This window comes from Poecilia reticulata, chromosome 19 (genome assembly GCF_904066995.2).
Source record: "Poecilia reticulata chromosome 19, P_reticulata-male-v2, whole genome shotgun sequence".
Taxonomy (NCBI): domain Eukaryota; kingdom Metazoa; phylum Chordata; class Actinopteri; order Cyprinodontiformes; family Poeciliidae; genus Poecilia; species Poecilia reticulata.
This window is the reverse complement of record NC_088848.1, coordinates 23,900,773-23,925,090: the sequence shown is the minus strand read 5'-3', so window position 1 is coordinate 23,925,090 and position 24,318 is coordinate 23,900,773. Positions and strand designations below refer to the sequence as shown.

General features: G+C 39.1%; 1 protein-coding gene across 6 annotated transcripts in view; it reads right to left on the bottom strand.

Moving 5' to 3' along the window:
• Positions 1–23,248, bottom strand: part of exoc6 (exocyst complex component 6) — a 36,494-nt gene extending 13,246 nt beyond the window's left edge. For 4 of the 6 annotated variants that reach the window (XM_008438203.3, XM_008438205.3, XM_017310932.2 and 1 more), the window contains exons 1-15: positions 19,798–19,955; positions 12,614–12,785; positions 9,677–9,724; positions 9,400–9,490; positions 8,893–8,938; positions 7,012–7,065; positions 6,553–6,703; positions 6,311–6,472; positions 6,045–6,113; positions 5,585–5,668; positions 5,288–5,334; positions 5,033–5,153; positions 3,392–3,463; positions 3,203–3,300; positions 54–159 (exon numbers count right to left, since the gene is read on the bottom strand). In XM_008438203.3, coding sequence (XP_008436425.2) covers positions 54–159; positions 3,203–3,300; positions 3,392–3,463; positions 5,033–5,153; positions 5,288–5,334; positions 5,585–5,668; positions 6,045–6,113; positions 6,311–6,472; positions 6,553–6,703; positions 7,012–7,065; positions 8,893–8,938; positions 9,400–9,490; positions 9,677–9,724; positions 12,614–12,785; positions 19,798–19,943 — 1,467 coding nt within the window. In that variant the 5' untranslated portion in view covers positions 19,944–19,955. Of the gene's footprint in view, positions 1–53; positions 160–3,202; positions 3,301–3,391; positions 3,464–5,032; positions 5,154–5,287; positions 5,335–5,584; positions 5,669–6,044; positions 6,114–6,310; positions 6,473–6,552; positions 6,704–7,011; positions 7,066–8,892; positions 8,939–9,399; positions 9,491–9,676; positions 9,725–12,613; positions 12,786–19,797; positions 19,956–23,102 lie in introns of those variants that run through there. The other 2 variants (XM_008438200.3, XM_008438202.3) reach the window with 1 other exon arrangement.
• Between the last annotated feature and the right edge of the window lie 1,070 nt (positions 23,249–24,318).

The following is a 24,318-nucleotide window of genomic DNA, read 5'->3' as shown; positions in this document are numbered from 1 at the left end:
GTCACATGAAAGTCATGCTTATGAGTGCATTATGCAGTTTTGGTTCTTGTCACCTTTTCAATCTCAGGATCATGAAACGGAAAGCGACTGGTCACCAGTTTATACTCCTCCTCTGTTTCCACTGGGATAGGGCTGTAGTTGTCTGACTCAAAGATCTCTCTGTGCAAAAATAACAACATTTAATTCTAGGTTATACTTTAGATTTTAGTGCAATAGCAGGAAGAAGTTAACATCACTTGGCTTTCTATGAAAATCTCACTCACTGGAGAAAAAGGGCCATGCTCTTTCTAAGCATCAACACATCAGCATGTTAAAAATGATCTGGTTCATACTGGGTTTTAATTATGGTCAGTTATTTAAACAGGGCTCATGCATGTTTTAATGTCAAAACCCAATACTTTGCCACACACTAACATCTAGACTTCTCAGTGCTCTTTAGTCAGCTTTCAAGTATAAATACAAAATTTACTACAAATATTACCTCAGTGGATGGATGGATGGATGGATGGATGGATGGATGGATGGATGGATGGATGGATGGATGGATGGATGGATGGATGGATGGATGGATGGATGGATGGATGGATGGATGGATGGATGGATGGATGGATGGATGGATGGATTGGACAATCAGACAGAGTAAAGCGAGGGAATACAAATTGTTTTCATACTGATTTATTTTTCCCTTAATTGGGGAATATAAACTATGAACTGAATTCCACAGTATTTCTTACTTTTACATTGCTGTTTAGAAAAACACAACAGATTCCAAAATGTCTTAACACCTCAAGCCAAATTGGAAAAGCTGTGTGAAAAAAACTAAGTGAACAACCAAAATAACAGATGTTTTAAAACAACAGTATGACAGAGGGTCTACTTTTTCGTTTCTCGTGTTCTGTGATGACTTCCTGTGTAAATAAAAGCTCAAGCTATTTCAACAACTCATGACTTTGCCGGTTAGCTCATGTTAGCAGTTAATCACCTCCATGTTTTATTCAGCATAAATGTCAAACCAACATTTATTCTAAGTACGGCTAAGGGCAGCCCAACCATTGGTAACGGTGCCAAAGTCTGAGAATCGCGGGCCCAGACAGTCCAGATCACAACATGACTAAAACGCTCTTCTGTGTTAACGCATGCACTGGGTGTTAACATGTTCCAAAAATCAACTGAACTTAAGCAACGTTGGAAACAAGAATAGAGCAAAATTCTTCTACAACTAGGCCTGTCACGATAACAAATTTTGCTGGACGATTAATTGTCTAAAAAATTATTGTGATAAACGATAATATTGTTTCAAGGCCTTTCGACACTGATTTAATGGAAATGACATAATAATGCATGCTATTTCTTGCCATAGATACGCTTTATTTTCAAACGAACACATAACACTGGAACTAATAAACCAAAGAAACAAAACAACCAAAATCAAAAATAAAATGGATTCTCTGTCTCCATGAACAAAAAACGTACTTGAATAAAAACTAAACATAAAGTCAAAGTGGAAATAAATACTGCATTCAACCAAAAGAGTGCAGATTGTGAAGTCTGTATACTATATTGCCCTTCAGTAATTACTAGATTTAAATAGAGAAGACGGGCACATCCGACTACCTAATGCAGTAGTTCACACTACACAGTTTTTGCCCCTATTTTCCCTTTACGACAATCTAAGGTTGTCGCTGGTGATTTCGTAACCGATCATCCTGTAGTGTGTGGTGTGTTACGGTAGATCGTCGTGGCCGCTCCGATCTAAATCAGGGGTTTTCCTCGACTGGGAGCTTAAAGCTGAATGTGACAGGTAGCCAATCAGAAAGCGCGGATTCTCCTGCTTTCTGAGGTGAAATTACAGAGGGGAATCCCAAACAGCTGACACAGCAGCGACCCGAAGGACATTGAAGATGATATGTGGAAACAACATTAATGTTTATTCAACATTTCATGCAAAGAATATAGAAGTGACAAGAGGAGGAATTGGAGCCAAATTACTACCGGAGTTAATAAAACCGGTAGGTTTTCAGCTGTTCTTCGTTAACGTGACATAAATAGGTTATAATGATTTTCATTTAGTCAGGACTTTACGCTGACTCTAGCCACATGCATCACAGGTAGATTCTAGTAAAGCATTGATTAATGCCTGATTTTAAAATTAGTTAACTGGACTTGTAGCCATTATTTTGCTCCCATGTGGCTGGACACCACAGGCATGACGAACCCGATCGAACCGTTATACCCAGGATTTCTGTCGGCTAATGTGTCTCTCAGGTTTTGGAAATGGGCCGACAACTCGTGTCTTGTGCGCTGGACATTAGACTAAGGAAATGAGGAAGGGAGGGTCAGTGGAGAGCACCGGAGTTGAGCTTTTTTCATTCAGTGTCATCAATAGAAAGAAAAAAAGGCAGGAAGAGACGATAAAGCCGATAATTAAAATGAGGTGGATAGGTTTAATTTATTGTGCGATTAATTGATTTATCGTTTATCGCGACAGGCCTATCTACAACACGAGAGACTGAGAGTCAGACAGGAAACTTCTCCAGTTCTTCAAATTGTTGCAACTAATGCTGGCTCTAGAATCTACTGCAGGGGTGTCAAACTCCAGTCCTCGAGGGCCGGTGTCCTGCAACTTTTAGAAGTGCCTCTGCTGCACCACACCTGAATAGAATAATTAGGTCATTAGCAAGGCTCTGGAGAACTGAGAAGGTAATTAAGCCATTTGATTCAGGTGTTTTGTACCTGTGGCACATCTAAAAACTGCAGGACAGCGGCCCTTCAGGACTTGAGTTTGACACCCCTGATCTACTGGATCAGAGGATGTACTTATTTTTCACATACAGTGTTTCCACTTTGACTTCTTCTTTGTTAGTATTAAATCTGTTGTATTAATGTAAAATTTAAATGGCTTTAAAATATGACTATGACTAGATTCGATTTATCACACTTAATGTTTAAAAGCAAAGAACAGAAAGATGGCATACTTTTTGGTTAATACAAATTGGTTTGTGGGATGAACTATATATTCCACAACTGAAGTAAAGAATATTTTAAGGCTGAAAAAAATAAAAACAATAAAAAAAACAATGAATAAGAAGTGTTAGATTTTGGTCAATTACTTATTGTGGCTTTCTTGTTTCAATAAAATAAAAATGCCCTATCTGAAGTAGGCATCTTCCCTGAAGAAAGACAGTTTTAGAGGGAATCTCACCTGAAAACCACGGCCCATTTTTTCAGCAGCGTTTCATTGTATTGGTCTCGGACCTCGAATAGCAGGTCAAAGAGTCGATTCACTGGGAAACCATAACCCTGTGTGAACATACAGAGGCACACAGATCCAAATGTGTTAGTCAAGCTTTTCATGCAAGCTGATTAAATTAAAGCAGAACTCTGAACAAACCTGCAGTGTGTCAGCACAGATCACTATGAGATTCTTCAGCTCCAAAACCAGGTCTGGGTCATCACAGTAGGACTGGAGAAGAAAGTGATCAACTATCAGATTTACACCAAAAGATCTAAACTAGATGAGAAAATAAAGATGTTCTGCTTTTTAGAATAACATTTTTTAATAACATAAACAGATCTTTTTGAAAAATTCCTATTTCCAGTTTTTAAAAGTTATGTTTCTACAGGGAAATTGTTAGAAAATTATAATGGTGACTTTACTCTAAAAAAGGAGACAGATTCTAACCCTCTACAGTCGTCTCATGACAACTTTAGAGGCAACTTTAGAGCCTTGAGGCTGAGGAAGACGCCTCAGCCTTGACTTGAATGTATTTTATGAAAAGGGTACCCATTGAGGGGTGAGGGGATGTGACTGAACTACTATCAACAAGCCCTTCCATTTTTCAGACGTACAAACTGATTTATGAGCTGAAAGCAGCACAATGTCTTAAAGGTAACACCAGGGTCCAGTCTGAAGTGTGTAAATTAACATCAGGACCAGAGTCCAACAGGGACAGACAGGCGTCCACCAGTGGAACAGCAAGAGACATGGTGGAATCACAGCAGTGTCTGAGATGGATCTCAGTGCTTTAAACCGGTTTTCTGTTCAGTACGGTACGCATTACAACCTAAAGGTCTGGTGATATTTATGATTAGAATGCTGGTTTTGTTCATTTAAGTAACTTTAAAGAAGTACAAATAATCAGCAATTATCCCAACAAACATTTTTGCTGCTCATTACAAGGCAAAACGCCTGTAGGTGAATATTAATGGAACATGTTGCAATCCTCTCTATGAAGTGAAGCTTCTTGTGACTCAGTTTTTGTCAGGGACCCCTCCTCCCATGCTGTGTAGCCCATTCTCTGACCTGTTAGCATAATCCCCTCAGTCATTTACAACTGACTGGAGTACAGCAGTCAGGAATATGCCCTTTAAATATGCTGTTATTGTTGTAATCTGTCTCTCATTAAGCCCCAGTGACTTCTTCTGAGGCCACATACCTGTGTGGGTTTTGACCTCTTATGTTGAGAGTGACATTATCAGTGTGCCTGTGGGTGCACTCACCTCCACTGTGCTATTATGTATGAGTATCAATAAAGGAAAGTTCTCCCCAGAAACATACTGTAGATCTCCATTATTTTTTTGAACTTAAGTCTCTTTTTCTTTCACAGAAAGTATTTGTGTTTACGTTTGTCAATATTCCGCTAACTTTGAAAAAATACAATGTTGCATTTGCAGTGTTTCCGTGAAATAAGAAACACAAAAACATTAAAAAATAACACCTGAAAAAGCACGCTGCACCATCATCCTCCTGTCATCTTCTTCATCTTCCTGCAGTTGATCATGAGTCGTGTGATGCGAAAAAACTGTTTCCACTGCTGTTTTTGGGAAATACACTCATTTTGATACAGTTGAAAACCTACCTCATCAGTGCACAAAAACTTTAGTTTTTTCGCCATGCTTCCATTAATAAAATTTATTTTCGTAATTCCAACTTGGAATTACGGTCCATTTTAATTCCATTTTAAGGTAAATGAAAACACAGCCAGTGCTGCTGATGGTGTGTGAGTACATGTTAGTGTGAGTGTCAACCTACAGAGTGTGTGCGGAGCACAGCAATGATCTTGGACAGGGCCATGTTCCACAGTTCATCGGTGAATACTCTGGTGACCAGCCCTCTGGTGGCGTGGAGGATGTGGTCCTCCACTACAAAGAACCTGTTGACAAACACACACGCACGCACGCACGCACGCACGCACACACACACACACACACACACACACACACATGTCTGCAGTCCAGAAACTTCTAGTGCACCCAGGAGACAACCAGAGTGAAAGGCACATCTTACCCCACAATCTGATTAAAGTATCTTCTGTAGCCTTCTACAGTCTCATGCTACAAACAGAGAAAACACATCATTTCAGTTCTCAAACATTTTTGTGATATACCGTGTTGCTTTAACAAAGGGTGCATGGTTTAATAAGAAGGCAGGTCTCAGAATGTTTTCTTTTGATCCTTGTATTTTGTGTCTCAGAACTAATAAATGCAGAACACTGCTTATTGACAAAGAACTGGAGAACAACATGTTTATTTGCTCACCAATCATTTACATTTGCACATGCAGTGAAAGACATGAGGTGCTCACCATGTTAGCCTGTGGCTGCAGCACCAGGCGGGCCTGTTTCTTCCTCTGCTTCCTGTAATAGTTCTCAAATGTTTCTCTGTCACCCTGAAGACACAATATTTATAGAAACAAACTAAAACAGATGGATTTTGGGATGCAGCATTTAGAGTAATTTAATGAGCTTTCTACAGGACAGGGTGTGCATGAAAAAGAAATCTGCTTTTTCGGATCAAAACCCATAAACTTCTCACATGAAAGGTAGACGTGGAGAGATACTGAGTGTTGTTGACTTTTAAACTTATTGAATAAATCAGCAAACAAAGCAGGTCCTTACAGCTGGATGCCCAAATGTTCTGATGACTATATGGAAAAATGAATAAGGTATTGTCGTTTTTTCATTCAGTCTTTTCCAATGTGGCTGTATGTATCACATCAAGTGTCACACCTCCTTGTCGAGTGAATTAGCAGTAGAATCACCTACCAGCACAGTGTATATATGTAGACACCTGTAGACAGGGGAGAAATCCACCAAGTCCTGAGCTGTAAGAACCTGGAAGACACACGAGAGAAAACATCAGTAATTACACAACCTTCACGCAAGACAGAAAGTGAAACTCCCAACAGTTTGTTGCAAGACAGTTTAATAATCGCTTCAATAAAAACAGATTTGTGATAGACATTGGGAAATGTGAACACATAGAGCTATAAAAATTTAAAATAAAACACTTTTTTTTAACCCAGTCTCACCTCTTCATCTGCTTCCTCCTCGTCTCCAGCGTCGTCATCGGTCAGCAGGCCGTTGGAGATGTGTGTGTGTGTGCGTCCGCTCAAAGAATACACAGGCTTGCTGTAGTGTCCTGTGTGGACCTGCTTTGCCACAGCACTGTTGAAGGTCCTGTGCTGCTGCGCCTGGGCAGAAGCACCATACACAAATCAAACATGCAGCTCTGTCCTTCTGCCAGTTAAAGGTTTGGAAGAAACAGTCCCACCTGTCTCATCGCCGTCTCTCCAACCTTGTCGGAATGCTTCCGGATGCTTTCCAGGAAGTCCTTGAGGTCTGACATTGAGATCTCTTTGATTTCCTCCCTCAGTCTGGGCAGATTTTCTGCCATGATCTGGCAGAACCTGTACTGACTAACCCTGGAGGGGTGTGGGGAGGGGGATTCACAGCCACTCAGTCCTTCCATTGTGAAGTTACACTTTAATCAAACATGTTGGCTTTTGGTTACAACAGCCGCCTGCCACTAGTCATTAATTGCCACCTTTCCTTTGATATGACTGAGCTCTGTCAGTTAAATGTTTTGTCTTTGGAGCTTTTTAATATCTTATCCATTATGATTTTGATTTAAAAAATCACAACCAGAACACCTTCTTGTGAAGTTGGTTAGGAGCTATTCAAACATTTATTGTAGAATTTTCAGTCACAAACGTTGACTGTGTGATCCTACCTTGGAATATACACCTTCTCCAGCTGCTCCATGGTTTTCAATGCAGCATAATATCTGGGGGGAGTACAGTTTCAGTTATTATGATCTGCAATGGACAGCCCTGCAATATTAAATACATATTTGCTGAACTTAATAAATCACACTATTGAAATATGTATTCTGAGTGATTCTCAGAAATAGTCAGAAACAGTAAAACAACTGAAACAATATTTCAATTGTTTTACTTAATATCAAAACATTAAAGAAATTCAGGCAAATAACCCATAACAGGACAAAGAAGACCATGGATTTAATTAAATGCAATCCACTACAGTGAACACAACACTACCTTAAAGGTGAAATGGGAGTTGTGATTTGAACACCAGTGACTTAACATCCAGAGTTGACTATTTGAAACAGAACATTTCAAAAATCTAGACAGGACTGAAATGACTAGAACAGCTGATTAGATTAACACATATATGGATGACCTTTGACCCAAACAAGATGGTATAACAGACAGAAGGACTTTCATGAAAAGTTCTTCACCCTGATGTACACTGGAACCAACTAAACACGGCCACAGAAGCTTTGGCTCTGATCCCAGCGGTGGGGTCCATCCAACTTTTTTCGGGAATTTTTCTAGTTATTATTATTATTATTGTCATTATCGACCTGAGTCTGGTATGTGTATATATGAGTTCAGCGTTGGGTCAGTGTGCTAGCTCCCATCATTAGGCTGATAGGCGGGTTGTGAAGGGATCTAATTGGTTGGTCAGTGAGTGTAAAATGCGTTGTGGACAAATGAATAAAGACATTCTTATAAAGCTCATGATGAAAAGGTTCGTCAGGAGGCAGAGTGAGAGGACACAAACGCTACAAACCATTGGAAAGCGAAAGGAATTCGACCAGAGCGCCAACGCTTACATAACACTGCAATGTGCATTGAAGCATATAGCACATATAACAGACATATCAGACATGTTAAAAGTACATATCATTCACTGGCAAATCCAGAAAGGTTCCTATTGCAGTGTGACTGGCTGAGCCTGGCTATGGGTGCTAGTAGGTCTGCCGATGCTATACCCTAGCAGACAGGCATGGGCGGCTTTGTTGCGAACAAGGGCACGGTGAGGGTCAATTGTCCTTCAGGGAATAACTTCTTCTTTTGATTCACAGTAAACGGATCATTATTTTCCTGTCCCTAACAAACACCCTGTCCTTATGTTACTCAGCAACAGCCACAGTGGAAGTTCATGAGGTAAAAAGGAAGCATGATCTGGAGAGTTTAAATAAATTGTCTGAAAGAATTATTAATTTACTTTTGTTAATAGATTGACTCTACATACACTAAGATTACTTGGAAGATGTTGTCATGGCTTTTTAAACTTCAAACAACAATTACAGGCAGAAAGACACGTCCACAGAGTAGGACGGAGGATGTGGATGAATCCACAAATGACCCGCTCACACCAGGTAGACCATGTCTGATGTAGATAAAACCTACATCAGACAGGGCTCCGAGGGACCAGCAGGGGAGGGAGACGAGCCATTCCACCTGGCCAGGCTACCACACTGAGATCAAGGGAGCGAATTACCCCCAACAGCCATCGACCCCCACCCAGGAACTCATCACACCACTACAGAAGCCCCTCTCACCTGGGCAGCATGCATATTATCACCACCTTTGAATCTACAAAAAAGCCCCAGCCTGTGCAACACCTCTGTGTTTCATGTTTGAAAGCTGCAAAAGATTACAGATTTTTGTTGCAAATACAAATTGTACAATTAACCTGTTGTTTCCCATTAGCTGAGCTTCACTTCAGTCCAAGCTAGGTTGGTTTTAGCATATCTCCATTGTTACAGTCTAGCTAGTAAGGAAATGTTTTGTGACATCATTACCTTTTGGAATCCAGTTGCTCCTTCAGTTTGCTGTACATTTCAAGCACTAGAATGGAACAGCACATAAAAAACAGAATGAGTTTGTTGTCTTTATGAGACCTCATTTTTCAGCTGATTCAGAGTCAAAGAGATTTTTCAGAGGAAAAAGAAATACAAACATTGTTAGGGACTGAATCTAAACTGGTCAAACATCTTCTAACAATCAAAATGTATCTATCATGTCATGCAGGCATTGTACCTGATACTTTGTGTCACCGTTGCAGCACAGCGTGCCATTCCCAGTTTTGGTATTTACATTACGTTACATGTTTGAGTTAGTCTATTGAGAAATTATTTTGTTTGTAAAGAAAACATCCAAAATATGTGGTTTCTGCCTTGACAACAAATGTGAGGATGAATTTTGTAATTTTTTGGAACCAAAGGACAGTGGTTTTGTGAGAGAGATTTCCAGCAACCAGTGCTCTACCACTGGGATGAGGTCTCTCAGGTAACAGTAACCTGTGTCACCTGGTATGCAGAGTTGAAGCTTCTCCACTGTGGTGGCCATGTTCCTCTGCTGGATCCGACAGCAAATCACCTCCTCTGTCTGAGCTGTTACCTGGGGGAGGGATGACACAATTGAGGAAGACAATGAAAAGGAGGTCACCCTGTTGACTACCAGGTTAAAGAACGGTCATGTCCACAGCAGAACTGTTCTTACAGATAATGAGCATGTCATGGCAGGAAAACAAAAGGCACAGTTTGTCCTCCACACATGCAGGACTACACCCATACATGAACTTACATCTCTCCCTGCGTCCTGCAGTCTCCTGTTAGTGTCCGTCACTTGACCCTTTGAAAACAAATAGACATCAACATCAAAGCTCTGAAATATCTCCTCTTATTCATCTCTATTAAGGATTATGTTACAAATTCTAAAAAAAACCCTAATAAATCCATTTCTGAACTGACTGAAGAGTAAATTTTGTGTTACAGGACTTTGAATAATTTAGAGTGCATTTGCTGCTCTGCTTCATGCCCTGTGCAGCTCACTCCCAGCAGCTGCTTAGCCTCGTAATCAGCTCATTGTCCATGAAGGAGCAAGGACAAAGCCGGGTAAATTCAGATTAACCAGGCAGCGGGGACCTGAACCCATAGTTGGTACACTGGGCCTTTCATGGGCTTTAATGGCTTGTGACAGGCTCTTTCTCACAGATTCAGTGACAAACTTCTCAATTCTGGATCTGGATTTTTGAACTCTCGGCTCTTGTCACACAACTGAAAGCCATGACCTAATTGACCAGTGAGCTTTTTGAGGACTGGTTATTTTTTTTCAAGCAATGAAGAATCCAATCATGAAAATATACTAACACCACAATTTCTTTCCTGTAGCTACAAAACATAGATTGTAGACTTTAAAAATAAAAAATAAAAAAAAAATTCTGGTGAACACTGCGATAACATTATGACTTTAGGTAAACAAACAAATACTGAGGAAGGATGCAACACTTTATACTTTGGGTTCACAACAAACACTAAGAAAAAAAAAGAAATTATTATTTCCATCTCAGCAGCAAGGTTTTGTTGAAAAAGTTAGTTTTGGTCAATATCTGTAGCTTCTTAAAGGGGTGGAATTTTGTATTTTCCAGGCACATTGTACCATTTTATTGCACAATCACTAACTATGTTGCCTTCAGTCGCGGTAAAAACAATATATATATATATGTCAAACATGACTTCAAAGAAATTTTACTTTGCAATTTGATGCCTTGGGCACTGCCTCTTTAAGATGGAGTGGATACTCCAGGTGGAGTGTTCTTCCTGAAAGTCTACCTTCAGCATTATACTGTTAACCAACTGAAAACGCCCAACCTAATTTACTTGCCCTGTCTGTTTTAATTTGTGTTTTTATTTTTATGTGTCTTCTTCTGTGGTTTAATGAATACTAGAGATGTGCCGATCAGGTTTTTTCCTGCCAATTCCGATTCTGATCACCCATGAGGGCCGATCACCAATACTGATCGCCGATACCGATCAGCAATACCGATTACATAATTTTTTTTTTTTTAATCATAAGCACTACCGGTTACATTATGTGGAAAAAGGAACCATGAATTCACCTTAATTTAGACAACAACTTGTTTTTAATAACTTTTTCCAAGAAGAAAACTAAACAAAACAGGCATTGTGCAAATTGTACTGCTATTGGTAATACTATCTTCAACAGACTGAAAATACATGAAGGCTCTGAAGAAGTTAAAAAATGCAAAGAGTCAAAATAAAACCTCTCAACATTCCCAAAAAATTCAAGTATAAAACTTAACATTCAAAGGCAAATACAGGTTCCATTACAATAAACAATCCTGAGTTACTGAATGAAAACTTCCTGATAGCATGGCGGCTAGCTGATTACTGCTAGTTCTGAGTGGAAGTTTCTGACTGAGCGGAGTAATTATGCAGAACAGGGAGGAGGTCAATTATTTTTTCAAAGATAATCTGTCTCATGTTAGGACAGCGAAAGTTTTAATACGTATGTAAAAAAAATTTTTTTAGGTTAGATGCTGCAGCTTTAAGCAGAGGTTCGGTGTGAGAGTCACTACCAGGTGGAGCAGAAGCGGCGCTCCGTCTGTGAAATATTACTACCTGTAGCGCGTAGCAGCGGTTCAACAGCGAGAGCAGAACCAGCGTCTTACATCGCAGCTCGAAGACTTAAATTATTTTGCGGGTTATTTGTTTAGCTTTTTGACCGTCATGCTAATCCGGGTGAGTGTTTGTAGCTGTGCGCTGCTTTACCTGCTATCTGATCCTCCGTATGTCTTTTTTACTGCAGTGAGCCTCGATGTAGCCAAACTCCGTCAAGTATGCCATTGTTTTTATGTCGTATTAGCTCCGTTGTGTTGATGCATTTTGACGTGCTTCACCCCACTTCTTCAATTTTCCGCCGCACACGCAAACGTCCCCATTCACTCAGTGCGTTATAGTTCGACATCGCTTAGGATTTGCTGCTGCGCATTTGTGCAGTGTGAAGGAAAGAGGAGACCAGCTGCATAGGCAGGCTGCGAAATGAGATGCAGGTGATCGGTTTGTGTGATCGGCAACAAGAGACCGTGATCGGCGATCACCGATCATACACTTTTTCACGGAAATCGGCCGATTATGATCGGTGGCCGATTGATCGGCACACCTCTAATGAATACTATACAGCACTTTGGTGAAGTTAATGCCTGTTTCTAAAAGGCTTTATAAATAAATTGACATTGAGAAGTAGCTCATATGATCATTTCAGCAAATACACTGTTTCACTGGGTGTTTGCTAATTGCTGCTGTCACTGGAGGAGCTGATTAGTGAGAGGTGCTCTGTAATGCAGAAGCTCAGATGGAGACTGCAGCTTCTGGCTCCTTGGTTCTAAGTATTTTACAACCCGAATGGTTGCCACAGGCAATTCAAAGAATTCTTAAACATGCACGAAATAATCAAAGCACCACTCCAGGTATGTTTCTGATGAAGGAATAACATTATAATATGATGTAAAACTCAAAAGAGTTGATTTTACATAATACTGCCTCTTTAAGGAAGTCAGAGTCAATTAATTGGTGCACGTTCGACAGGAGTAAAATTAATTTTTCTAGTAAAATTCTACATATATATGTTATTACAACATGTATTTACATATAGGAATGCAAAATTTAGAGATTTAGTGATGATTTGTTTTGAAGTCTTGTGTGTCCTGTTCACTCTTACCATCAGTTTCTCTGAATCAGCACGAACTTTAAGAAGCTCAGTTATGGCATCCACAAAGCCTTGATGGTGGAAATTACACATTTTTTCAATCTCACGGTCATGGTTCCTTATCCTGGCGTCCAGCTTCTCCATAAACCGTTTGTGAGCATTGGGCTGGTCATCATAAATGGACCTAAACAAGACAAAAGGGGAACATGAAGAGGGTTGGGGGAGTAAAAGAAAAAGAGGGTGAGCTATTCATTTTCACCAGTGTCTCTTTACATATGTCTATGTCCATCGTTAGAGTTACATTTTTGCTTTAAGTTGTTTGCTGATCACCTTGCAGTGATTCTTGTTGCTGTAGCAGTACTTGATACCTCAACTGTGTTAGTTTGTTCAGTTCAGTTTTTTTTTATTTGTGCACAGCCTGCAGTGGGTCATGGGAAATCTTTTCTTTTGCATTCAGTCGCAAAAGTTGTATGTTATCTTGACAAAGCTGTGCATTTTGTAACAGCAGTCAGCATGTCATCACAAATTGCATTTAACACAATTCTTGTGCTTTCATTATTCATGGCGGTCTGTTGTAATTCAATCCTTTTATTCACTAAGTGACTCGCTTAAATATAAAATGTAAATTCAAAACTGAAAGATTTATAGCTATTACAGAATTACACAAATAATAAATAAAATGCCTTACACAGAGAGGACTTAGAGGTAGTCGGGCATGTAAAGCATTTTGCAAGAGGATATTATATGAATAAAGTTTTTTGATGAGCACAGAAAGAACACTGTCAGTTCCCAACAACAGTTTATTTCAGGAGCAATGTCTCCATCTAGTGACACTAAGTGAAGTACAATAATTTTTTTATCAATAAATAGAAAACAGTAGACAGAAATCACCAGCTTCAGTTAAAAATTATTTTAAATGTACTATATTTAAACACATTTACAGCTAATGAAAGAACATTCAGAATAATCAAAAAAGCCTGCAAAGAAAAAACAGTTAGAGGTTTACAGGTGATATTATTTTTCCCACATTACATCAGACAGTAAATTGGCTGTGTGATTTGCTTGCATGTGAACCACAAACTTCATCACTAATTAACTTATTTAACTGACTGAGTGGGAAACCACACATCCAACATACTTTAATCAAAAATAAAAGCTGAAATTCCAAGTAGAGTACGCTGTATGTATTTATGTTTATGATCAACATCCATATATCAAGGAATTTTTTGCTAAGTATGCATTACCCACATCTGCCAAATTTCTTTCTTTTATTCTAAAACTAACTGGATCTGTCCTGTACATCAAACTGAAGTTGTCATAAAATAAGTATGATCCAATGCTGCAGCTGGAAAAGGACACCTTGAATGCAATATTTGTTTAGGGATTAAAGTATCACAAACTACCTGCATGTCAATGACTTCAGACTTTCACCTTCTTCAATGTCCACACCTGGAACAGATCTATAGATTTAATGATCTAGATGCTACAGCTCACCCAAGGAGCAAGGTGGGGAAAAGAATAAATTCAAATGATATTGTTATGGAAAATTTTAACAATATTAGGTCAATTTTATGTTTACTTAATACACAATTCCTGTAGGTTTTAGTGAGATTTTAAGACTGACAGAAAAGCCCGAGGAGGAAAAAACAGTATAGATATGAGATTTAATACCCGACCATGACACAATTTAAGACTTGTGGCCAAATCACTTTTTTTTCACGAATTTAAGGTATTTTAAGGTTATAGGTACATGAATCTAAGACTTTTTAAGAATGTGCAGGCACCCTGTCAAAAAGTTTCTATGACAAGTAAAATTAAGTAAGAAGATAAACAGAAAACAGTGACGTGCTGCAGTTTGACACTCCTGCATCAGATCGATGTTTAGCCACGTTTTAAGAACCAACTATGGTCATTTTTTACTGTAAGACAGTGATGTTTTCTCAAAATCCCCAGGAGGTCACAAAGTTATTTTGGTTTCCGAAAGGGTTCTAATCTCATATTTCAAGAGCCAACCAGGCAAAAGGGAGATGAGAACCCCAGTCAATGTAGACAGTTTTTAGAAAATAATGTATTTTACATTATCTTACCTTATCTTATCGCTATTCTTCTTTCTAATTTGTGAAAATACTGAAATACAAAGACAAATAAACTGAAACAATGGTGCAAGTACATATGCATATGAAATGAAAATGGGAGGAATGAATGGTAACGGATATGCATGAAAATGGGGATATGAACAAGTAAATAGCATAACTGAACCGGAGCCAATTAAACATTAGGGTTTCTGTTATGGTAAAATGTTTTTAACAGATCCTGACTCTTCAGTCTGTTCAAACACTTCATCTGCAGTAGACCTCATAAAAATCTAATGTTGTACGGCAGGACAGTTTTACCATTTCTTTTCTTTTGCTCATTCTCCATGTCACCATATGAACTCGGACATTCATGTCGTTGGTGTGGAAACTCTACTTCTGCATCTACAATCCATATAAAGCAATCAGTCCTCATCAACAAAGACCAGATGAACACTTCCACTTCTCTATCTCTCCATAGAGGTAGAGTTGTTTCTTCATTGAGTCATGAACACAATGCATGTTTATTCTTTGTTATACAATACTAATACAGCTAGCTCAGATGCTTTATGAAATAAAGATGAACTTAATTCATGGACAATAAGAGTTGTTTTCTATCACCACAATTTCTCCAGATGCTCTCTGAGTATTTAGCACTTTGGTCACTAATACTGAACTAATTTTATTGGAAAATTCATCTTAATACTGCAACTCTCAGTCTCAGGACAATGTATTCATATAAAATATTCCACACACTTCAAAGACAACAGAACGCGCTTACGTGGCTCCCAAGAATCCGGTATGTTATGGGCCTAAACAGTAGCTGATTGAAAGTGCAGCAATAATGATTACAGCTGAAAGTCAACGACCAAGTTACTGATTAGCTAGTGTCAAAATGGAAAAACAAGTCACTTACACCATATGACTTGACTCAGTTTTTATAACTTCCTCATTCATCTGGACTTACAGAAGTCAGTCCAGATGACTTCTGTGAGGAATATGGCTATTTTTGTAGCAAACTTCAGCAGTCAAGGCAACTCAAAGTGATAAAAGCATAACACAATAAACAAATGAAAAACAAAACACTACAGTTGCAAAATAAAGAGAAGTAATAAAAAATTGTACTCCAGACTAGAATTAGTTATTGTTCCAGTTATTATTAATTAAAGGGTTTTAGCCTTTATTTAAAGGAACTCAATGATACAGTGATACAATAACATGTCTGTAATATGTTTTGGTACTTAGTCATTTAGATTTATAAACTACCGACAATATTTTAAAGTCTATTCTCTCATTGGAAGGACTTGAGAACTGGGTGATGTGCTCCATCTTCTTGGTTTTAGTCAGAACGCCAGGAACAGCGTTCTGGATCAGCTGAAGCTGGAGGATTATTTTTTTTAAGCAGACCTGTGAAGACGCTGTTGCAGTAATCAATGCAATTAAAGATAAACACATGGATGAGTTTCTATAGATCTTTTGGGACATCAGTCATTTATTCCTAGAAATGTTCTTTACAAGGCCTAGAGAACAAGGACTGGTTCACGTCTTTAAATGAGACTTGAACCAGTCATTTACTATAGCATTAAGTCGGACCCTGCTCTCATGGTCAACCGTGTCAAATGCTCCAGCAGAACCAACACGGTGGTTCTTCCACAGTCCGTGTTTAAATGGACTTTAACAAAGGTAGACTCACTACTGTAGTAAGAAAGGCATCAAAGTGGTTGGTCATTGTTAAGAAACCATTTAACTGTGTAGGAGTAATGAGTTTACTACTTCAGTCACATTTCAATGATAGGCAAAACCTTTGCTAATCTGTACACTGTGGCAAACAAGGCATGAGCATTGAGGATGTTTTTGTTAATGATTTTCTCAAAGATGTTTCCTTTACAGTGCTAACTGGTTCAGTCTCTCTTTGTAGATTTCACAGGGAACTTATCAGCACAGCAACCAGCATCAAACCAAACTTTTTCTCCTGCCCCTCCCCCCCAAGTAGTTTCCAAACATTTTTTGCAATGCCCCCCCCCTGCCACTGCACAGTTTGGGAACCTCTGTCTAAACCTAACTACAGTCTCTGTAACATGAAACTAACTACAGGCAGCCTGGCCATCACTGTGTGTGAATAAACTTACAAGCTGAGTGACTGTACATGTAAATACAGGCAAAGCTTGTATTTACATGTACAGTCACTCAGCTTGTAAGTATACAAGCTGAGTGCATCAGCCCACAGTGCATCAACCCACTGTTTATGTTTGTAAAGACATCATCCCTATATAGTTGCTAATCAGGTGTGTGAGTAATCCCACAGCAATGGCCGACCTGCTTGGAGAATTTCAATCAAGTTTCAATGATCATCATATCATTGATCAGCATGGAATATCCAGAGTCCATGACTGTGATTTTAAGAATGTGTTTCATTTTATGGTTGGAGATCCAGACAAAAATTTCCACCTTGGTGGACAATAAATTTTATCTTATCTCATGCATGTATTTATTCAAGGTTGGACTACTGTAATTCTTTACCAACAGGACTTACAGTTAAAATCCTTCATCTAAGACAAAATCTGTAGCAAGAGTTCTGATGGCAAACAGAGATCAAATTATTTCTATTTTAGCTTCTCTTCGTTGGTTCCCTGTTAATCCAGAATAAAATGTAAGATTCTTCTTCTATTATTAAGGGATTATAAAGCCCTTAATAATCATTTCCATCACATATTAGAGATCTGATTGATCCATATGTCCCTAACGGACTGCAGGTTTACTGCTAGTAGAATGGGAGGAGGATCCTTTAGTGATCAGAATTAAATAATCTAAGTTATTTTCTAAGTTCAGCTTTTAACTTCATGTTGTTTCTCTGTTTTCTCTTCATAGAAACCACATCTGGTCTGTCTTTTTGTTTAGCTGTGACACCTTCCTTGACAGGGTGCATCAACTGAGCTGCTGCCGATATCTTCATGATGAACTTGGTCCTGTCCTGTCTCTCTCCTCAACAAAGCCTTTGGCTGATTTATCACTGCAACTCACTACAAGAAAACTGGCTCAGAGCTCATCTGCTTAGCTGTGTTTCTCTCTGAGATGACATCACAAAAGGAGCTACTGTTGCTATTTAACTTTTTACTTTTTCTTAAACATAGTCAGTACTTCTTGGTCGGGATGTCTGAGTTTCTTTTGTGTGTACCTACTCTACCTTGTCAAACCCCCAGCAACATGATCATTCACATCGAGCCAAGTTTTGGTTCTGCTTGATGTTTCGTCCTGCTACAGGGGACTTTTCCTCTCCACTTTTGCTATATGCATGCTCACTACAAGGGATTGCGGCAAAGTTACCAACACACACCAAGCAACTGTCCACTGTTGCTACATGCTTATCCAGGAGGTGTGAACGCTGCAATTCAATGACTCTATGAAATCTGTGGGGTTTCCTGAGATAGAAAACTTTTTAACCAATTTTAATAATAACATGAACTTGACTGGATTGTTTGATAGCTTGGATCAATTAGAATGTATTGTCTGAACTGGAATCTGTGGTTGGCTTGAGTTGACCTTTTTAATTCCCTTAAGAGGATATTTGTTGCTAATTGGTGCCACACAAACTGAGCGAGACTGGCTGTCTCATCAGAGAAGCAGAAAAAGAATGTACTGGCAAATACCTTTGACTTTAGAGAAATGTATTCGACAATATTCAAACATTACGTTCAGCTATAGGACCAGTGAGTAACTGCCACTCCACATTCTGCACATCATCCGCTGAACTTTTAACCATCTTTATTAATGCAGGTCTTCCCTTGCTGTATTTTCATACATGTAATCCTTCTTTAAACAGAGATGCATAAGCTAAATTGTTTAGTACTTCAATTACAGTCCAGTTAAAATGACAGAAGAATCTTTTATACTTGGGAGTGAAGATCCTTGCACAGAGAGGAGATCTGAAGAAAATAACCTTTGAGCACAAAGAAAGTGGTGATGACATGTTATGTGGTATAAAAAAGAATAGGGTCAACAAATGTATATGTAATATTCAATCATTTTGAATATTATTGGAATTTTCAGCAATGTCAGTGCAATTACATATTCAACATGCAGCTCTGCTACAACCAATGTAAAAATGAATGAATGAAAAGGAGGAGAAACATCACATCGGGAGATGGAAACAAAAAACGAAAAGAGAAAAAAAAGCATCCATCTGAGAGTATGCAAATAAAACCCAGATAGGGAACAAAGACAGCGATAGTAGTTCAGGTTGTTACTATGTCGTTTAAAAATTATACTGTACATGTACGTTGATGTTTTCCTCTAAATTTTTTTCTTTTTTTTAAGGCTACTATAAATCCCTTTGAAATTTCTCAACCCATTTAAAGGTCTCTGCAATTGCCACACACACCCCACCGCGCAGGAATATATCCATCCTAACCACATGTACTGTTTACAGAATGAAACTTAGCGGTGTGATCAGAATTGCATCAATAAACGTCAAACAAAACTGAAAGAGTTCTGCATTGTTACCTTCGGGGCATATCTTCATTGTTTTGCTCACTGACACCTAAAGTCATCGCCTCAAGGCATGAATACGGAAAAGGTTGCTGTTTAGTTCACTTTGCAGCCTATCAAACTGATGTCATTCATGGTGGCCTTGACAGCTACTACCGAAGCTACTACTGCAAACAGAACTGATCCAGAATACAACAGAGCTGGAACTGGATCAAGTCAAACCCTTCCCTCAGACCGAGCCGCGTCCTACGAGAGACTGTCGTGAATCTTAACTTTCTGATTTGTACAAAACAACAAGATTGTTACTAGTTAGCCGTCAGCTAGCATCAATAGAATAACAATAAGAAGACATACAACGTCCACACAACCAGACAATATTGACATCTCTCTTAACTCAATGACTTTGTATCTTTATTTAACATTAACGAAATCACAAATGAGTCTGGTGTTACTAAAGACTTATTACATTTATTCAAAGCGCTTTGTTAGCTAGTTTGTGTGCAGCCTCTTGCTTCATTTCATCACTATGGATGTTAGCTGCCAGTGCTAGCCTGGCCTTACAGGCTGTGGATGTTTCTAAATAAAGATTCTAACATGGAGAATAAACAACCGCACGCGGACAGAATCACCGGCTCTTACCGGAGAGTCGGACCGACACAAGCTGTGTCGGTGCTCTCAATTTCCTGCAGTATCCGCTCATGCTCCGTTACAAACTCCAGGGTTTCATTGTCCGCCATGATTGTTATGTACAGTGTATTACAGTTTTGACTGCATCTCCAGCCCATAGCAGTCAGACTGAGCTCCGGCCTCTGGGGGGAGCTCTAACAGATAAAAAATAAATAAATAAAAATTATATATATATATATATATATATATATATATATATATATATATATATATATATATATATATATATATATATATATATATATATATATATATATATAAATATATGCTTGAATTAAAGCTGTATTTCTCTCAGCCCACTGGCTGCAATGTTGACACCTTGAGATGCCATGAGACCTAAATTATGAACATCATGGCATAGATGCATCCCAGTTTTCAATGTCTGGAATATAAACATTCATTTTATATTTTAAACTGGTTATATTGATCCTGCGTCCAGACAGAGGGATAATCAGTAGCCTAGCATCATGACCTGTTTGTTCTGAAGATCCTGCAGCTTCCACTTCTCTTCCTAACATGGCGCCTCCTCACCCTGACTCTCATTCTGACAGGAAGAACCACAGAGCTCTGTTGGGTTAAAGCACATCTTCTGAAGTTGGGATATTTTTCCTCCAACAGGTTCCAGAGGAATCACCTCAAACCAGATGTTGGACTGGATTTTATTTCAATGTCATTTGTGAATGACATTTCAAAAATGGAGCTATAAAGGTTGAAAAAGGTTATTATTTAGGTTATTATTTTGGAGAAAGTTTCATCAACATCGATATTTCCTCTAAACAAGGGGCAAAAAACTAAATTGTTTGAAAAAGGAAAAACCTCTCAGACTCTGAGCCCAACAGCACCAAACATTTTTTTATATTAGACAATTGATTTAATTTCACATAATTATTGCGGTAGAAGTCATTTGTTTGTTAAATACTTAATGAAACGTATTTACCGTGTTTGATGTTTGTTGTGATCGACGTATAGTCACAAAGAGCGAGGTAATTAGTAAAAGTTTGTCGTTTGTTGAATGTTCAGAAACTACAGCGGCTGTGACACGCCAAGGGAAAGGTAAAACAACCTGAACAGGTGATCAACTCTAAACCACTCACACATTTTTACTCTCCGTCTCTCTCTGCCATTTAAGCACACTCGTTGCCATGGCAACTTCCTGCGCTCCACAAGCCGACCAGACATTATGTTAAAAACATTCAGTCCATTACGATATTAGGTTTTCAGGCTTGATATTTATTTTGCGATCATTAATAAGCCTCCCCTGGTTGATTAGTTAATTTTAAACTCCTGCTCTGCTGGTTATTTTGGTAATGGAACCGAAACGCACAGAACTGCGCAACACCTTGTTGAAACAATAATCACTGAGATTATTATTGTTGATGGATCATTAATTTGAACACGTTTTGTTGATTTTTTTGTTGTTGTTCTTTTATAAAGTTACGAACGTTTTGATAAGGACCCAGAGGAGGACGTTCTGGCCTCAACGTCCTGGCGCCGTTCTGTTTGTCACCTCATGCTGAGATCTACTCAAAACCCTCAGCGATTGACGTGTTGGAGCCCTGCTCTATAGCACGAACAGTTCAGAAACAATATGAAATGGGAAAAAAGTTATTTAATAACTGATTAAGTCGTGTTTTAGATTGTTCTTGAAAAACGAATCAGTGGACAATTAGTGGGTGAACTCACGGCTGCACAGTGAACCCACTGATTTTTTACAGCAGACAGCCGCTCCACTCTCTTGCAGGTACTGCGTCCCCCGCTAAATCCTAAAAGACAGTCCAGCACATAACAGCAGGGTGCAAGATGCTGGCAGGGAAAACTTACATGGAAAACATACATAACCAAATGGCGGGCATAGTGTACAGGAACATCTATGCAGAATATGGACTGTAAGCCCCAAGATCAAAGTGGGGAACACCCCAAAGGTGGCGGAGAATGACCGAGCTAAGATCGGTCATTCTGTCTGGGCAGATCCAGACAGACAAAATGGTAATGGCGAACCAACCACTGATGGTGGATAAACAACAGAGGAAAGCCGTTGTGGTGGATGCAGCAATACCAAGTGATTACAACATCAGGAAAAAGGAGCACGAGAAACTGGATAAATACCAGGGCCTCAGAGAGGAACTGGAAAAAGCTTGGAAGGTGAAGACCACAGTGGTGCCTGTGGTCATCGGGGCCCTCGGGGCAGTCACCCCCAAACTGGAGCAGTGGCTAAAACAGATCCAAGGAACAACATCAGACATCTCAGTCCAGAAATGTGCAGTTCTAGGCACATGCAAGATACTGCGCAGAACCCTCAAGCTCCCAGGTCTCTGGTAGAGGATCAGAGGATGAAACATATATATATATATTGTTAAAAAATTCCCTTCTCACCCTCTTTCTTACATCCTCTGAGCTCTGGTCAGAGGATGTAAGAACAAACAAAAGACCTGTCAACTGAAAGATTGGAAGGCATTATTATATTCCTCAAAGTAAAAGTCCAAATTCCATCCACTAAGAGCAGGTTTGGTGATGAAAGTCTTCTTTTATGATGATAGCACATCCTTCCACTATGCAAAACTTGTTAAAAGCATAAGAATCCAAAATTCAGTGGCATGACCAACAAACAGTTTGAATTTGAATGGATGGTGCCAATTAAAACAAAAGGTAAATGACAATGTTCTATCCTGCAAATCTGACCTGTCAGTTGCTTCATGAAGCTCCTGTTTTTCATCACTGAAGTTCATATCTTCAAGTTCTTGTTAAAGAATAAAGAATTTGCAATAATTACAATTCTAAATATCTGCCCAGGGCTGCACAAAACTTCTTTTTTTTCATCTAAATAAATGTGATATGTGCAGTGGAAAGCAGTATGTGCAAAAATAATCTAACTAAGCAAAACTCCTGAGTTTTCTACAGGCTGGCTAGAAAACTACCATTTCCAAAGATAGCATCCCTTAGTCTAGTAAATTATATTTATGAGAGATTGTTAACACATAAAAAAATTAACACAAACACAGGTTATATTTTTCTTTTAGCATCTTTCTTTCTTATGTAATAATCCAAGTAAAACAAGTGATTTGATTAAAATTTTTAGCACAGTATAATATTGTAGTACATGACTGCTGCATTGCAGTACACTACTTCTGTACTTTTCCACATTGAAAAGTTGCTGTGATGCCTCTCAGAGGCTGGTAAAGCCTCCTCATGCTCTTTGCTTGAATCTCAGTTTAACTAATTTTTTTAGTTAAGATAAAATGATCAGATAAAGAGTTTACCTTAAAGTAGTTCCTAGAGGCAACTCCACAGATTCTAACTCAGCAAAAAAATTCCCAAAGGCCTTCTCCTCCACTTTTTCTTCTTCGATTTCACTTGGTGGGTCGGGTAGAGCTGCATAGACCTTGTCCATCTTTAACAGGACTAAGTAAAAAAAGACAGCAAAAAATCTGTGTGTGTGTGTGCGTGTGTGTGTGTGTGTGTGTGTGTGTGTGTGTGTGTGTGTGTGTGTGTGTGTGTGTGTGTGTGTGTGTGTGTGTGTGTGTGTGTGCGTGTGTGTGTGTGTGTTATAGAGACAAGGAGGCGGGCGGGGGGGGAGAATTCCAGGGCACCTACTATGGTCAGCAGAAAATGAGGGTGAAACAGGAAAAAGGAACCTTGTGATTCACTGGACTTTGAAACCAACAAAAGTGAAATCTTGACTGTTAGACTTATAAAACTTAACTTGGCACAGAAGCAGATTTAGTAATTACTAATTACTATATACATATATTGTGGAAGAGCAGTTTAAGCAAAGAGCAGCTTTCACAACTCACTTTGTTATTTCTTTCTCTTCCCAAACATGCATAAAAAGATCAAGGCAACACTAGTATGTTTTTGACAAGGGAATAACATCATAACATGATTTATAGCTCAAAAGATTGATTTTTCTTAAAACTGTCCCTTTTAGAGGGTTACATCAGGATGCCATTCCATCAAGGAAATACACACAGGACAAACAACAATTCACACAAGCACACACACACACACGCACACGCACACACACACACACACGCACACGCACACGCACACACACACGCACACACACACGCACACACACACACACGCACACCCCCACACACACGCGCACACGCACACACACACGAACACACACGCACACGCACACACACACACACACACGCACACACACGCACACACACACACACACACACACACACACACACACACACACACACACACACACACACACACACACACACACACACACACACACACACACACACGCATACTTGAAAACAATTAAGAGAGACCAATTTACCAAACATGCATATTTTGGACTGTTTGAGGAGGTTGGAGAACCCACAGAAAACCAAAACATGAGAGGAGATCATGCAAGCGCTATCATCAACCTTTACCTAACAAGGATTTAAAAACTCCTTGAGATGAAAAATCTCTCTTACAAGAGAGTCCTGTCAAGTGGCAGTAACAGAAAGGTCC